We start from the raw sequence: 16,526 nt of genomic DNA, 5'->3' as shown, positions 1-16,526 counted from the left end.
GGTTAAGCAAACCCTTTTTTCAACTTGCATCATGGCTGAGGGAGGGGGTCGTGTTGGTGTCGCTAGGAGTGGGTAGCAAGTGCTGGTGCGGCTTGAAGGGATCTCAAGTGCCCTTTTGCACCACCCGCCTCGCCCACGCCCATGTCTACACTTCATTCATTGAACGCTGCGGTGAGGACTAGTTGACTAAATGCACAGATTTGTTTTATTCCGCATCTTATACCGCTACATAAAACATTCTCATATTGTGAAAAGTAGGTATTTCGATTCGTTTGAAGGAAAGTAACATTCAAGGCATGACAGATACTCAAAAGAGCGGTTTTCTGCAATCGCAATAAGAAAACTCGTAGCAGAGGTGCTTCTTTTTTTGTGTGTGTGTGTGCAGCGTACAGAGTAAAAGTGAGATGATTCGGAAAAAGCGAACTGAGTGACGTGCGTTGGTGCTTGCTCAATGTTCAATGAAAGAAGGTTTCATGAAGTATGACGTAGCCAACAACAGAAACAAACTGCTGCATCTTAAATAAAAAAACAAGCAAAGTGCTGCACATTCGTGGTAGAACATGGACATATATTGAAATACGCGTATTTTATTATGAAAGCGAAATAAAAACTATTTTACAAAACGCTTTGCATTCATCGTGATGTCGACACATCTGTGTAGTGTCATTAGTGTTATTTCGATGAAAATCCCTGAATTTTAACTAATTCAGTAACCTGTGGCAGAAGAACCTTTTGAATTTTTAGTTTCGGTTTCCGCGCCGCCGTTGCCGCCGCCGCCGATGAAAAGTGGCCGCGCGCCGCCGCTGATGAAATAACCGGCGTGCGCCGACGCCGCTGCCACCGCCGACTCTGGACGACACCCACGCCGCCGCCGGTCGAAATTGACTCGGCGCGCACCTCTAGTACTACCTACAGTGTACCAGAATAGTAGTACTACCCATCATTCCCATGCTCGCTGAAGCGCCGTGCGTTGCAGCTCCCATAGACACTAGCGCCAGTGTTCCCTCTAGTAAGTATTGTGGGAAACTGTATGCTCCATTGTTCACTCGATGCGCGCGCATCGAGGAGCCCCACAGAACACCTGGGAGCCCTAACTCGCTACAATTAATTCATTAGTCTATATGTGTGCCGCTAATGTGCCAGGAGGCGGTGGTGTGCCCTACGTGAACAATATGCCATATTTGTACCACATCATGACCGGCCTTGCAAATGATTGTCGTGATAGTGTTATTGTGAATTTGGGCCGAGAAGTTCTGGCCGTATTCCTATTTGGTTTGCAGGACACACTTAAGCCTCTTTTTTTTTTTCTTTTTCTAATATGCCCCTCGGCACTCGCTGGGGCGTGTAAAATAAAGGCGCAATCGATGCTGTACAACAAAGTAGTCGTGTAATTTATTTCAGCTTTACAATTCAGGCAGAATTACAAGAAAACTAGTTTACATGTCTTTTAGCCCTTTGAGGGTTAATGGGACGAATGTGTCCCACTTCGGTAAAAGCATACGAGTAGAAGCTTTCTCTGCTGCTTTGTGTTGCTATCAACTCATTTAATGTTTTTCCGGTGCAGTCATGGTATCAGGAACATTTAAGAAACCAAAAATATATATATTTGGCGCATTTGCGATGCATGGTATTGGTGATACGTTCATTTTTGAATACGCGTTGTGCTGTTGAATGTTTTTGTAAACGCAGTGTAGCATTGTGTGCAAGATATCTAAAGTTCTAGATTTATGGTATCTTCTCCTTTTCTGGATCTTGAAGTAATTTTAGCATGTAACTGCGGATTTTCTTTCGAAATTGGAGCAGTATATTGACCAAAAATCATGTTGTAAGTGCACTTGACAAAAGATGAAGCAATCCCCTACATAATGTGCATGCTCAGCTGTTTTCTTCAAGTGAGAAAGGTATTATTGTGTTTAAATCAGCACTTTTTTATGAAGTAGGACCCCCGAGTTCTTTTTTATTCTTTTTTACCACGATAGCAGTGGCAATTAGAACAAAAGTAGCCACTAAAATGCTGTTTCTAAAATTGAGGGTCAAAGGAAAAGAATAACGAAATTGATGCTTTAGACAGCCAGGAATTGAAATAGAAGACAAATGCACAATATCTATGAGAAAAACAAATATCTCTGGCCTGAATAGTGTTCACAAATCTGATGCAGCAGTTGTAAACATACTCTTACAGTATTCAGTGCATTCAGTGACATCACATCGATGTGGCTTAATTGTCATGATTAACGATTACCATATTATATATGGGCAGACAATCAGGCGTAACTGAGGTGTTTGTCCTTATCCAAACCAACCAAAAAGACAGAAAGAAGTTAAAACGGTTGATGTATGCAAAGACCTCAGACAGAGCCATTGGGCTGAACGCAACAGGCATGAGGCATAGATCTAGAAATAAGGTACACCACAAATTTTTCTTTGCACAGTTTTTGAAGTGTCCCTCTGTACAACTTGCATCGTGCCTTAAATTTGGCAAAAGAATGGCAGCTTAATGTCCTCATGAGACAGGTGTTGCCCTCTCTTTTTATGGGTCAATGAAACACATACGCCCCACATTTTTCTCATAAACTACTAGTTATATTTTGGTGAAACTTGCTTGACACTGCTTCTAAGCACACTATTCAGGCATTCCACAGGCATGATTTCTGTTATCATGCAAAAAATATTGATGGACCCACAAAGGGTTGATCAGGTGCTGAATGGCACAAAGCATTGTTGGTTAAGTTTGGAACAGCTGTTTTACGTGCCGCAGCTTGCTGTATGCAATTCAGGTTAGCCCCCTCATTGCAGCCATCCTCGCACACAGTGGCACATTCCCAGGTGAAGGGTGAATTAAGTGGGCAGCCAATACAGTTTGTGCAAACTACAGCTGACACAAGACAAAACACAGGTGCATTCTCGTGTAACAGATGCGGGTAAAAGGAATTTCTAGATGTACCAACGTAGATGAAAATTGTCCTGCTACGATAAGAATGTGACATAAAAAGGATAGCCATCATTGCCACGCTAGGATAGGTACCACTGCTAGATTGAGGAAACATAGGGCTTTTTCTCACGTTTCATAAGACTTAATATTTTACAGTTGGCTGTACATTAGAAGACACAGACATAGGCTTATCTCTGCAGATGACTGTGCTTAGTGCCATGTATTAAAATGACATTTGAAAAAGGACTGTGCAAGCTGCGAGACGTTACTAAAGTCATCTGGACTCCTTGCCGGCTTTCGGCAACTAAGATTAGCAACTGCGCAAGACCGTTCGACTGCTGTTGTATTAATCCTCTTTCTATAACATAAATAGTGTGCTGCAGCAAGAAAGAGATTGAAAGACAGAAAATATGAAGAAGTAATATGTACTAGTTGGAGATTAGTCTACAGTATCATACATGTACTGACCATTTATACCAATGCTATCTAACAGCTACTTGCTAAAATTGCGTTTCTCAGCAGTATCCGGAATCAAGATAGCTTCCTACTCATAAGTGAAACACCAGAGAGCACAATTAAGCAAGGATGGAGAGGGGTATGACATGTAACTGTACAGGAGGGTTGTACGGGGGCGGGGTAAGAAGTGGCACCAGCGTCGGAACAGCAGCGCATCTATCTTTTATGGTTTTCACGTAGGCAATCAACCGCATTCTGTTGTACACACAGCAATGTCATGTTCACTGTCACACATACAGCCTCCCATCACCGTTCGTCATTTCGACAGAACCGATGAATGGCGCCGCCAGAGAACACTTACTCCGCCACGGACCACAGAGATAATCGTAGATGCCGCTAGAAGCCCAAGCGAATGACATCACTTGCAACCCTCCTATACATACACAGGACTAGTGTGGATGTGATGTCTGCCATTTGAATGGCACTTCTGCTAGTATCCACTTTCTTTTCTTTTTAACACAGCACAAATTCCCGAAAATAGAGCTCAATTCGCTTGATTACACTTACAGCTCACCAAGATCTCAATCATAATACACGAAGAGCACATCAGATCCTTGATGGTGTGCAAAAAAGAATAGCATAAGAAATGGCATCTGCAAAATTGCAAAAGGACAGCCCAGAGAGTGAAAGAGGTATAAAATAACTAGGCTTCTGCAAATAGTTCCAAGCGAATAGTGATTTGGTTCGAATAATTTCGAATCGAGTTTGAATAGTACGTATAATTATAAGGAAAAGTGAGCATATTTGTTAAAACCTCACCAACCAGCACAATATATTTTTAGATTGATACAAAGAATGTTCTAACATCATTCGCTTTGGTTTAAAAGAAAGTGGAAGCACTTTCTTTTAAACCAAATAGTAGCAGGATTTTACTTTAGGGAGAATGTTAGGAAAACCTGTAAAGTATGTTTTTTTAGAATTTACTATACCTGGAGCATATAAGCCGGTATAAGAACCCTTTACAGTTAAGAAAAACGAATCGATGCGAGGGTAATTTGTTCATTTAATCTTGAAGTGGGGTTTTGCAGCGGTGTGCATTTTTTCCGGAAAAATTCACGGTGCAACAACAGTCCACTACAGTGAAACCATCTTTACAAGGGGCCACGGGCAGCCTAATTCTCTACATTCATGCATTCATTTTGAATACTTTGAAATTTCTGATAATTTCAAATCAAAGTGAATTTGAGTACATTCATATTCATTCAAATATTTGCACAAGCCTACTAAGTATGTATCAACAACACCTGCCTCTTTGTTTCTTACAAGAACTGCAATGGTACTTCAAAGGAACTAGTGTGCAGGCTTCAAAATTGTTGCCCAATGGCTGATAGGGATGACAGTTCGTGAAATGTAATATGCACTATTTCAGCTGCCCAAGAAAGACCGCAGATCAGTATCTCGAGGCAGATGTCAGTTCACAGATGGCCGGTAGCTCTGAATATGGCGAGGTGCCTTTTTCCATCGAAACAGGAGATGCACGTTTGCACACTTTTGTGCTGTTCACAGATAAGAAAAATTTGTACCTCGAATGCCCTAGGCTTCTTTCACGAGGAGGCGATGTCTGACATCAAGGTGATGATGATTGCATGAATTATCACTGTCAATAATTCTGAAGTTCTTCAGATACTTTTGAATAATCTGCCATAACAGAAGCCAGGAAGGATTTCATGAGTATATGTGCCATATGCTACATGGCACTGTGTGTGAAAACTTCAAGAAAGACAGGTTGAGAGAGACAAATAATTTATGAGAAGACTGAGAGATCAGCCTAAGCTAGTGCACCCTAGCCTGCTACTCTACACAGAGAAAGGGGAAAAAAGAAGAGTGAAGATGGGGACAGGAAGAGGTAGTGCATATATACAGTAGCCACTTAGCATAGTACCCTTCAGCTTAGTATCCAGTCCAGTGTTTTTTTATAAAATCTAGGACAGCCCTTGTAGCAGTTTTTGACAATTTTGAGCCGCACAATTCTCACAAAATGCAACTTTCACTAAGTGGTGTTCGTCTGATGCCTGACAACATTGAAGTTAGCACCTTCCTTTGAGTAACATAAAATAGCCAGTCCCAAAATCTACAGCCTCAACGCAGCTCACGGACAACAACGTCCACTTCTTCACTCTCAGTCTGAGGCACCTTTCTTGGGTATGTCCCACTATGCCCTGTTTCAGTCAGCCTAAATCATGTAACAATATATATGGGCTAATGTTCCACGCTCTTGGCAGTGCTCACAGTTCGGGCTGTCAGCACGGCCGATTAGATGGGCACAGTGTCGAGTGAAGGCAACGGCCAGACTATTTCGGTGCAGTACATAGTATGTCTACAGCTGATTTTAGCCGGAAAATGAAAAGACATATCAAGGTGTTTCCCACAGAGGCTTGTTCCGATGACCTGGTTGCGACCAATAAGTGGCCGTGCATAAGCGATCTCAACAATGTGTTGATGTCACTTCACCTGCATTACCTGCTTCACTATCAGTTTGTTGCTGCCCAAGCCACAGAGCCCAGTAACGCATTCGAATATAATCAAGTGACCACTTTTGTGGGTTAAGTCAAATGCTTGGACGATTCCTAACACAAATGTGTAATGTTGGCCTTTTCTTGAGCAAGAGTTGACAGCTTGAAGAGCTGATTTTGTATCAGACAGTATCGACCGCTTACGCGGCACTTGACTATTGACTAATTGTATAGGTTGCTGTACAACAAGTTTTACGGCTGTCGAAGATGACCTGTGATTTAAATTGTACTGCCAGGAAATATCGAGTTGAGGGATCACGAAGGCCGCAGCTGAGGCAGACGAATTTACGGATCTATCGGTGTAGATGTGCACAGAGTCGCTGCATCGGTCAGCCAAATGTGGTAAGGTGAGTTGCTTGAGGGAAACGTAAGAAATACATGACTTAATGAAATTACATGTATGTGAAGGCACACCAGTGGTTTAGTCAATGTCCATGAAGGCACTCTGGAGATTACGGCAGGTGCGAAGTCAGAAGTAATCGCATGTCTATGCGTATCAAAGCATTGCAAATAGGTACAGCCTGGTCAGTTCGCTTGTAGCGAAGATATCAGGTGCTGTGCATGTCAGGTCAGCAGTCAAAGGTGCACTCTAAGAGGCTTACAAGATGTGTAAATCTGTATAGCGTAGGTGTGGGACTCATCTATAGTGCCAGAGGTTGATGTGCACGGTGGCAGGCCTAGGCATGCTCTCAGTGCTCTTGCCTAAAGGTTCTCCAAAGTATGAAGGCACATTGCACGCATTCTGGAAAGTACAGGCGAGCTGTACCGTAAATAGCTCATAAACAATGCTTTGTGCAACTGCAAAAGACTTTCCTCTGAAGGGCCCCATCTCAGTCCTGCTATAACACGAAGAAAATGTACAAAACAACCGAACTACTTTATTCCATAGCACATTCACATATTTTGCCCAAGATAGGTTGCGGTCAATGACGACCCCTAAATGTCGGTGGTGCATGACAACAGGAATCACCGATTCATCAGCGAAGATTGGGTACCGCGCCATTGAGTTCTTCGTAAATGCCAATGCAGCACATTTTGCTATTTTGCTTGGATCTGTGCATTTAAACACTGAGCAACTAATCCTCTTTAAGTTACTCACCAAATGCATGAATACTGTACATGTACTGATATGCCAATTGTGACATATCTCGGGGCTTGTACAGAAAAAATCCCTTTGAGCTGTTCACTCCACCAGCAGCACGGCACGCGTACCAGTTGGGAAGCACAGTGTTTAGTTTATTAGCACGTCCTTTGGTGCTAGAAAATCACACGATTACGAAAAGCATGTCAGGAAGTGATGGCAGCATCACCTAATGGCACAGAGCTACAACAGACAAACACAGCCATCATTGTTGCATCCAACAATATCTATGTTACTGTGCTGCTCGTGCTAGTTCTTGCAGCTACTCTATCATGAATCTGTTGGCCTTTAAAATATCCATCTAGTACAGCGGCTTGTGGATAATTGTGATCAAACGAAGCTACAGGATGCTGCTAATGGCATCTGGTAGCCCTGGTATGGCGCAAGTGCTGCGGTACACAAGTGCTGAAATACCAGACAGGCTAAATCACAGGCTCACTTTATTAATGTGTTCATCCACACGTATAGCACCTAGATGCTGCATAGCACAGTTATATAGAGACAGTGCGGCAGATGCACTGCTAGCAAGCAGTGCCACTCATGGCAGAAATGTCATCAGTGGCATGTGAATCAAACGACACTCCAAATAAGTACTGAGCAGATGGCATGATCACATGCAGTGGCCCCATCCCCGCATTCTATTGAAGGTTGTGGGACACAACACTTTTCGTGCAACAAGTTGAAACTATTTAATCAGCAGCAGCTTCTACAAACGATGTAAACACAAGTGAACAAACGGGTGAAGTGTAAACCTTTGAAACATCTTTTTGAACACAATGCAGGGTGTGCAGCTCCCCATGAAAACAAGGCGTAAAACTTCAATACAACCAGTGAGCACCAAACACTGCTGTCTAGCTGGCCGACAGCAGTACTAGAGATGTGCACGGGCTCGGGCAGCCTGACGTCTTTTTACCTCGGGCCCGGGCCAGGGATGAAAAGCCCAAATCAAGCCAAAAATATAGATATGTGCCGGTATTCGCATTGTTCATATGTGTGCTTTCTTTTGAGAGAAACCGAAATGATATTAGTGAGTACTTGCGAAGTGAATCACTAAGTGCGTGCTCCGAATCGAAACTTCATCAGTTTTGGAAAGGAAAGAAAAGAAATATCCGAAACTTGCCAAACTTAGAAGAAATATCTTGGCGATTCCAGCAACAAGCAACAGCAGCAAGCGCAGCTTTATTGCTGCAGGATACGTAATGCAAGAACGACGCACTCGATTGAAGCCCGAATCGATGGACAACTTTTTGTTTCTGCATGATAATTTGTGAACGGTTCTGCACTAAGTCTCGAATTCTATCAATAATTTAAAAAAAAGGAAGCTACAGGGATGGACGGCATGCTTTTTCTTAATAAATGCATTTTCATTTTTCTGTTGCCATGTGTTTTATTGTGTCGTTCATTGAATCGGGCCAAGTCGAGCCGGGCCTTGGGTATAAGACCTTGGGTATCGAGCCGGCCAGGTCGAGCCGGGCCTTGGGTATCGAGCCGGGCTGGCCCGCCTCCAGCAAGCATCGAGCCCGGGCCGGGCCGGGTCGCGGGACTGCGGCCGGTGCACATCTCTAAGCAGTACGATCAGTGGGCTGGCTCGGCATAGTCGCAGCCTTCCACGTCACTCGCCCGGGAGACTGTCAGGTCGACTGTGCGATCATCCGCCTGCAAATTCACATGTAGCTCTTTATGTGATGCACAAAAGTGGAACTTAAAAGTGCCACGATATGAAGTTTTAATATAACAAACCTAGATACAACTACTACTTTCTGCTCGTCTAATATGCAATAACTGGAATAGCAAAAAGATTTTAGAAATCTCAAAATTAAAATGTATGCACCAATTCAAACAAGACTTTGCAGCGTGTCGACAGGTGTCCCTTGCTTCACCTGTGATTATGTTTCTTTGACGTTCTCACAATGTCATCCACAAGGTCAGTTTGGTTGCAAACATGGATCACGTTTGCACATGCCTACATTTGAAATTACGTTGCGGGAAAAGAATGAAGTCCTCAGTTAATCAATCAAAGCACCCAAGAGAAGGTACACTCTTCACTGGCAAAGTGAGAGCGGAAGGGGGGGGGGAGACAGTTCTTCCAATAATAGGTCACTTGAATTATAACGTCAAAGCATGATGAGTAAGTCAAATGATGCTTCCAGAAATTCAATTGAATGTGACTGCTAAACTGTGATTCTGAATCCATCAACCGTGAGCTAAAATAAGGGTAGAGGAGGCACAAGTTAGTTTAGCCCTTTAAAGGAAACTTTGGCGATTTTTCATAATTCATTGATTTCAATAAAGCTTTGAACATGTGTGCTCGTCGGTACCGTGGCGATATGTGCCAAATTATACAGCCGTAAGTCATTTAGTTGTTTAGAAAACCAATTTTAAAAATTGGTACCTAATTCTAGAATCACACTTGTAAAAGTGGGCCCCTCTGTGTATGTGACGCAAGTGCTTACTCTTTTTCAAAACCCTGCCTTGCCCAGCAGACGGTTGCACCACGTGCTCTCTTCTATGAGGGGACGACAACGTAAGCACAGTTCAGTTTTGTTAGCTGCAACAGGGTTTTAGTCGTCATTGACGTTGAGTCTTTTAACATTGAGTAATGAGGATATCAATTAGGAGCATGTGAGATGCTTCACGCGCCGGCGGGTCAAAATCAAAAAGCGATGTTTCCACGATCAGATAGTAGCTGCAATCATTGCTGAACTTGTCACTGGTAAGTTCAGACGTGCTGGCACAGCTCGATTCCGTGTCGGATGACATCGCCAACTTGCTTTTTGCACATCAGAAGAGGCATGTGAACTATGTTTACACCCTGCAGCCAGCCGTGGCGGTGTGTAGCGGATTTCGCTACGTCGTCTGATACAGATTTCATGACATCATCCAATACCCACCATGGAGGACGCAGCAGCTTCCTGTTTCGGTTTCTGTTTTGACTCAGCATTCATTCATCGTGCTTAATTATTGACGAGTGTTTGGGAAAAATGAACCACCCTCTGTTGCAGGACTGCCAATAAACAAAAAGTACTTTAACCACAATGGCACTTTCAAGCACTCATTCTTTCCACGGTCTGTCAGAGTGTGGAAACGTCTAAATTCCTCGATTTCTAATGCGAATTCATTGTCAGACTTTGTCTCAAAAATAGAAAATATCATCTGATTGTACAGTAACGTTCCCAGTCCCCGATTCATTTCATCACCATTCTAAGCATGCCAGTGACCTAGTGCTCAGTGCAGAGTGTTTTCTGGTTTTCTGTAAATCGTACAAGCAGCACTTTTATTTCGTGCACAGTATAACCTCACTGTTTCAAACTCAGTTATTTCAAAATCCCGCTTAATTCAAATTATTTCCACGGCCTTCTATTTTGCAATGCAAGTTTGAGTGAATAATTTGAAGCAGCAATAAGCACCAGTCCAGTTAATTCCAAAACCTTGCATGCAGCGTGCCAATTTCCGATCCCGATTTCACCGCAAAAAACGCGTGACATGAGTGGCAGCTGAAGGATGCTAACCTTGATACTTCCAGCTCGAAAAATAAAATCGTAAAAAAAAAGAATGATCACGTGATCCACTGAATGTGAGCCTGAGGAAAACAAGATGTGCTTTACTGCAACAGAGCGGCGACGCGCGGACAGCACGTCGCATGCTTCTCGATAGGTCAGCGCGTCATGATTGAACGTATCATATTTTACAAATCATCACCTGCATTCTACCAAAAGTAAAATCCGGCTACCATTCGTAATTGCTCCCACTTTTTCTGAACCAAAAAGCATGACATTTGCACATGCCTTGTATCAATATTACAAAAATATATATTATACAGATTAGTAGGGTCATAACAAATATGAGCATTTTCTTTATAATATGCAATCTATACTATTCAAATTTGATTAAAACATATTTAACCAAATCTTTATTCACTTCAGACTTGCTTCAAACCTAAAATTTACTATTCGCACAAGCTGAGAACATTCGTCAAGAGCCGTCTCGCCTCTCATCGCACTCGTTCCTCACCGTGGTGGACAGGCTGCTGTCGTCGATGCGGGAGAGCTCTTCCTCGACACTTTCCTCTGATCCACTGTGATTGGTCTTCCGAGAGGCCGTACTGCACACACACACAAACTGTGACCTCAGCAGTCATGAAGGCATGTTGGGATCAAGCACAAATCGTGTTGAAACAAAGCGCAGCTTCGATATTGTAACCCCACTGTATTGAAACAGACTAACACCGGCTAAAATGCTGAGCCCTGCGGTCAAATATTTGACGCTAATAAGTGCAAGAGCTAATTTTAGCAGCTTAATGAACTTCAACAGCAGCGGACATTAAAACCAGAGACAGCAAGGTACACCCCCTAGAGCTAGAGGGCTCACCTTTACTTAGTGTCACTTAAAGAAATAGCCCCTATGATATTCTTGGACACATTATCATTTGGTAGGACCGCTTAGTCTTTAAACTCACTATGTCACTCTAGAGCAAGAGTCTCATCACGTTAGCCACAGACATTTCTATATTGGCATGGACCATAGATGACTGTTTTTTTCCCATTAAAAAAAATGTTTCTTGCAACTGATCCCAGGCATATTTTTTCGTAAGGCACCCCAGACAGTCACCATGTAGTAAAACATTAACCTGGAACAAAACTCTATGCTTCAGAACCGGTATCCAGATTTCAGTCAATCTGGATATAGAAATAATAATAATAATAATATTTTGTGAACATTTTCAAAGAGTAGCATAGTGATACGAAAATTGGCATGCCAAAGCCTCATTGGGCTTGAAGGGCAGAGCCGACATAAAGCAGATCGCAAGAATTGATTTACTATCTAAGACGACATAGATGCCTACATTTTTTTCTTACGTATATATACAAAATACAGACACACTTGTACATCAGTGCATGAAGAAATAAAACTTATGCTAATACATGTAATGTCACCTAGCCTTACATTCGCTCATGCAATAGCGACAATACAGTAATAGGACACCATTAGATTTTTGATGACGTAAAGAAGAGAAAAAATCAAGAAAAATTGGGAAAACCAAGAAAACAAAAGATAACTTGACAAAGTATTACAACATCGTTCTAATGCGTACAGAAGAAAGAGAAAAAAAAAACATGAATTATATTTTCTCTAGTACACCAAGAGCAATGCATAGCTTGATGCAACATAGCTACCTTTAGGTTCCGATACCGCAGAGGCATTTACCCGAGGAAAAAAACAAAAATTGTGAAAGAGTTAAAGATTAATGCGACGAAAAGGTTGCTTAAGTTTGACTTTTGTTTTAGCACAAAAAACACTCACAAATATCAGTATTGATGTGCTTCTCAAAATCAGACATCAAATCCCCTTTAGAAAGGGCTCATATAGAAGGTACAGGATATATGGAAAAGACCTTCTTTCAAGTGCTTGTGTGTATCCACCTTCGAAGTGGAAATGCAGCCACCTGTTAAAAGTTGCAGTCGATTATGAGTTTTAATCTAGCGAAGTACATTTCACACTTTCGTAATTTCGTCACATTAGAGTTTAACTGCGAGTACAAAGTAATGAGGCATTAAAAATTGATGAATAGTTGATGGTGACTTATTTCTTAAGTGTATTTACGTACGCGTAGTAGGCTTATGCAAATATTCAAGCCTTTCGAATATGCACCAGTATTCAAATTCATTTCGATTTGAATTTTAATTATTCTAAATTTCAAAGTATCTGAAATGAACAAATGGGTGCAATCCATCCACATGTAACTTGCTCTGAAGGTGGTTTCAGCGCAGTGGAGAAGTGTTGTATTGTGACTACATCTATCTAGGGAAAATCCAAACAGCCACGAAGGCACGTTTCAAATTTAAATGGATATATTTACCCTCACATTGCAAATCAAATCTGCGGAAACCCATAAGGTGGCGGAAAGTGGCGACCACCCTTGAAAGGCGTTGGTCCCAAGTTTGAACCACAGACCAGGATGAATTTTTCAACAACTAAGAGGCTTTTCTTTCTAAAAAATCCGTACGAATTTCCTTGTGGCCTCATGCTACAAACAGCTGGTTGTTTTTTTTTTGTTTCATATTTGCCCTCACATTGATTATCGTTTTTCATGTCTAAAAGCTCCTTATAGAGGTTTATATGCTTTTCATATAGTAAATTTTAAAACGTAAAATATTTTACAGGCAATCGCATGCATTCTACCGGAAGTCAAATCCTGCGGCTCTTCAAAGTTGCTTCTACTTCCCTCTGAACCAAAAAGAGTGACATTCACCCACGCCTTGTTTCAATTTTTAAAAATGTTGTTGTGCAGGTTAGTCGGGTCATGACATACGCTCAATTTTTTTAATATTACGTGACATATACTATACAAATTTGATTAAAAATTACTTCAACAAGTCAATTATAGACTTGTTGAAGTTATAGACCTTCAGATTCACTTCGAAGCTAAAATTTATTATTCGCACAAGCCTAAAGTGTAACCCTCAAAGCGTTAGCCAGCGCCACTCTTGGCCATGGAAGCGAATGTGGAATATTACTCTTGCCCAGTGGCAACACATAGTGATGAAATTTTATGATTAACTTACTTCACCATGCAGGTAACTTACTCTGAATAATGAACACTCACCTCCTATACCTAAAGGCATTGAGTCAGCAATAGCCAAGTGCCCCCTTTATGATATTGATGTGAAGAAAAATCGATCAAGAAGCCCATTTTAAGAAGCGAACAAACCATATAAGGTGCATTAGTTGAAGTTCTTAACTAGTATAGAAGTGAATAACAAGTATATAATTAGTGCAAGGCGCACAGCAAAGTCAAACCAGGGGGCGCCTGTTTCACTAAAGCTAAGACTTTCACCAAGATTTGTGTAGCACGACTAATGTGATGGCTTACCTTTGTAGCGAATGGGACTCTCCCTCGGGATTAGAGACTGCTGCAGAGAAAAACAGAATGGCACCGGACAATCGATCAATGCTCGCTACGATTTTGGCAGGGTAGACCCCACCAGAAGGCGGGGAGTGCACCTTTTTGTTAGCAATACAGGACATAGAGTGAGAGAAGAACAAATAAAAGGTGCTCAATATTTCTGGAAAAAGAACAACATCTAAAAGAAACAAACAGAACCGCGTATGGTGAGCACCAGGTATCCTGGGTTGGTTTAATGTAAGTCTATTTGTTTCTTACCATTTGTGTCATGTGCTCCATGACTGGTCCACATTTTTCATGCGCTACCCACTTTGCTTGCCTGGTGTGCAATGTAATAAAGCCGTGAAAGCACTCTAGGTGATGTGCACACCATTTAAGCACGACTGTAATTACAGTCTGCAGAGCACAATGCTTGACCTGACCTCCATCGGGCGTGCACCTGCTCAGCCAACTGAGCTCCACAGCCACCATGAGCTCCACAGCCACCCACTCACTGCTGCATGGTCGATTGCCCCATTCCTCCAAATGCTTCGCCTAAAAAAACTAGACATAGAACCCAGAGCCGCCACTGCATTGCCAACCCAACCAGAAACTCCTCATCTAACTGTCCCCACAAGTGAAAACCTTTTGGACGTTGAAGCGTACGACGTGAAAGCACCAGTGCTAATTGAGAAACGCTGCAAATACGTCAAGCTTTTAGCTCCGTGTAGTCTTCACACGCAAAGTGCTCTCACCTTGCCACCTTGATTGTCATATGAATCTTTGCCAATACGTCTCCTGCTGTTTTGTGCCACTGGTGTGATCGCTGTTGGACACACCACTACTCATCCTTGGGGATATTATTCTGTTGTCCCATTCTGCCTTCACTGATTGTGCTATGAGTCCCCTATAGTTGAAATTTCCCTCGGCCCCAAGATTTTGTCAATAGCGCACTTGCATTTAATTGAGTTTGTTCGGCTGATGACTAAAGCCTCTACATACAATATTGTATACAGATCTGATCTCGCTTATGCATGACGATTACGTGCCACTATCCACGCTATACAAGCTTCAGTTGCACAACACTCTGCCTCATTAGGCTGTAATCATTACTGACAACTGCACATTTGCCCCCCCTCTTTTGAACTTCAACACCATACAAGTGAAGTCTTACAACAAGACATGAGAATTATGGGTGTGGAAATATTCAAATTTCCGAATATTTTTCGAAAAGTGTTTGCTATTGAACTTGATTCACACCGGAATTTGACTATTCAGGCTATTCAACCTTATAGAAGGTCAACTTCTGATTTTTCAGACTCCCTTGAGACTGCAAAATCATCCAATATATCCGGCCGCCTAAAAAGACGCATTCACGCATTTCCAATCTGCTCAAGTGGTCAAATCGCCACAGCTACGTCCAAAGTAGCTTTAATGCTTTTCTGTAGACTTATCAAGCATTTTGGTGACCCAAGCTTTCATAAACACGCTCAGTACCTGCCACGTAACTACATTAATTTGCATCTCGTGATGAGCGCTGCTGATACCAGGAAAGGGCGGAATAGATTACGGCTCTCTCACATGGAATGTTTGGAAATGATGATGCGGAACACAAAGACTGTCGTGAAAGAGTGGACAACTATTTAGGCTTTTGCAATGTATGCGCCCACGTAAACGATTGCTGAATCTCTACTGATACACAGAACTTGCAGCCGCGGAAGCCGATTGCTTTCAGTTGTGTGCAGCACATTACCAACTAAGCTGACCCCACCACTGCCTAAGCTTTTGCAGTACCTATGCACACATTCGTCGTGAAAGTGTTCATGTTGCCCCTCCGTTCTTAAATAGCGCACAGGCGTGGCAATGGCAAGCTGCTTGCGTTTGCGAGCGCAGCGTGTCTGTGCGGTGTACATAGTGGTCTCGCACAAAGAGGCAGAATTAACGGCGGCGTGGTGCGTTTGTGACGTGTGCATGCCATCAGCGCAGCTAGTTGTATAAGACTGGTATGCTCAATAGTACAAGTGGCCTCGCAGCGCTAGGTCACACGTACTACAGAACAGTCAGCTGAAGACACTTATCAGAAGGGTTGTCGGGGATCAAGCTAGTTGGCCGCCTGCCGCTATCACACCTCCTTGCACTGCCAGTGCTAATCCATCAAGACATCATCACACTGCGCAATTACAATGCCAATTCGTAACTTTGTTACGCTTCACCGCATAACAACATTTCTTTGCGGCAAAGCTGCCTTTTGGGCTCTGTCACATTTGCAAAGGGATCAATTCCCGAAAGCACTGGTTCAAACTTACGTGGCAGATGTGTCGGCTTTAATTAATGCTGTTTGGGACAAAGAAGGTGCCAGAAAAGTGGACGAGGTTTTTAAGCATCCAAAATCTTAGATAAGATATTTTTATACACTGGTGTCTACATGACAGATCAGAAACCCTGGAATCATGGGGAATGCAACCTTGACTATCATGTGAGTTGGGCTTATGCAGAAGCCGAAGGGGAAGGAGAGGCAGAGGAAACATTGCATTTTTCTCC

The 16,526-nt window shown here is 42.5% G+C and overlaps 1 protein-coding gene across 3 annotated transcripts in view; it reads right to left on the bottom strand.

Annotated features, from left to right (window-relative positions):
• Positions 1 to 8,487: 8,487 nt before the first annotated feature.
• The window catches only part of LOC119174175 (uncharacterized), a 43,856-nt gene continuing 35,817 nt past the window's right edge, over positions 8,488 to 16,526 (bottom strand). For 2 of the 3 annotated variants that reach the window (XM_075896049.1, XM_037424996.2), the window contains exons 6-8: positions 13,974 to 14,013; positions 11,114 to 11,204; positions 8,488 to 8,758 (exon numbers count right to left, since the gene is read on the bottom strand). In XM_075896049.1, coding sequence (XP_075752164.1) covers positions 8,678 to 8,758; positions 11,114 to 11,204; positions 13,974 to 14,013 — 212 coding nt within the window. In that variant the 3' untranslated portion in view covers positions 8,488 to 8,677. The remainder of the gene's footprint in view (positions 8,759 to 11,113; positions 11,205 to 13,973; positions 14,014 to 16,526) is intronic. The other variant, XM_075896048.1, reaches the window with a different exon arrangement.

This window comes from Rhipicephalus microplus, chromosome 5 (assembly GCF_043290135.1).
Source record: "Rhipicephalus microplus isolate Deutch F79 chromosome 5, USDA_Rmic, whole genome shotgun sequence".
Taxonomy (NCBI): Eukaryota; Metazoa; Arthropoda; class Arachnida; order Ixodida; family Ixodidae; genus Rhipicephalus; species Rhipicephalus microplus.
This window is presented reverse-complemented; position numbering and strand designations above follow the sequence as displayed.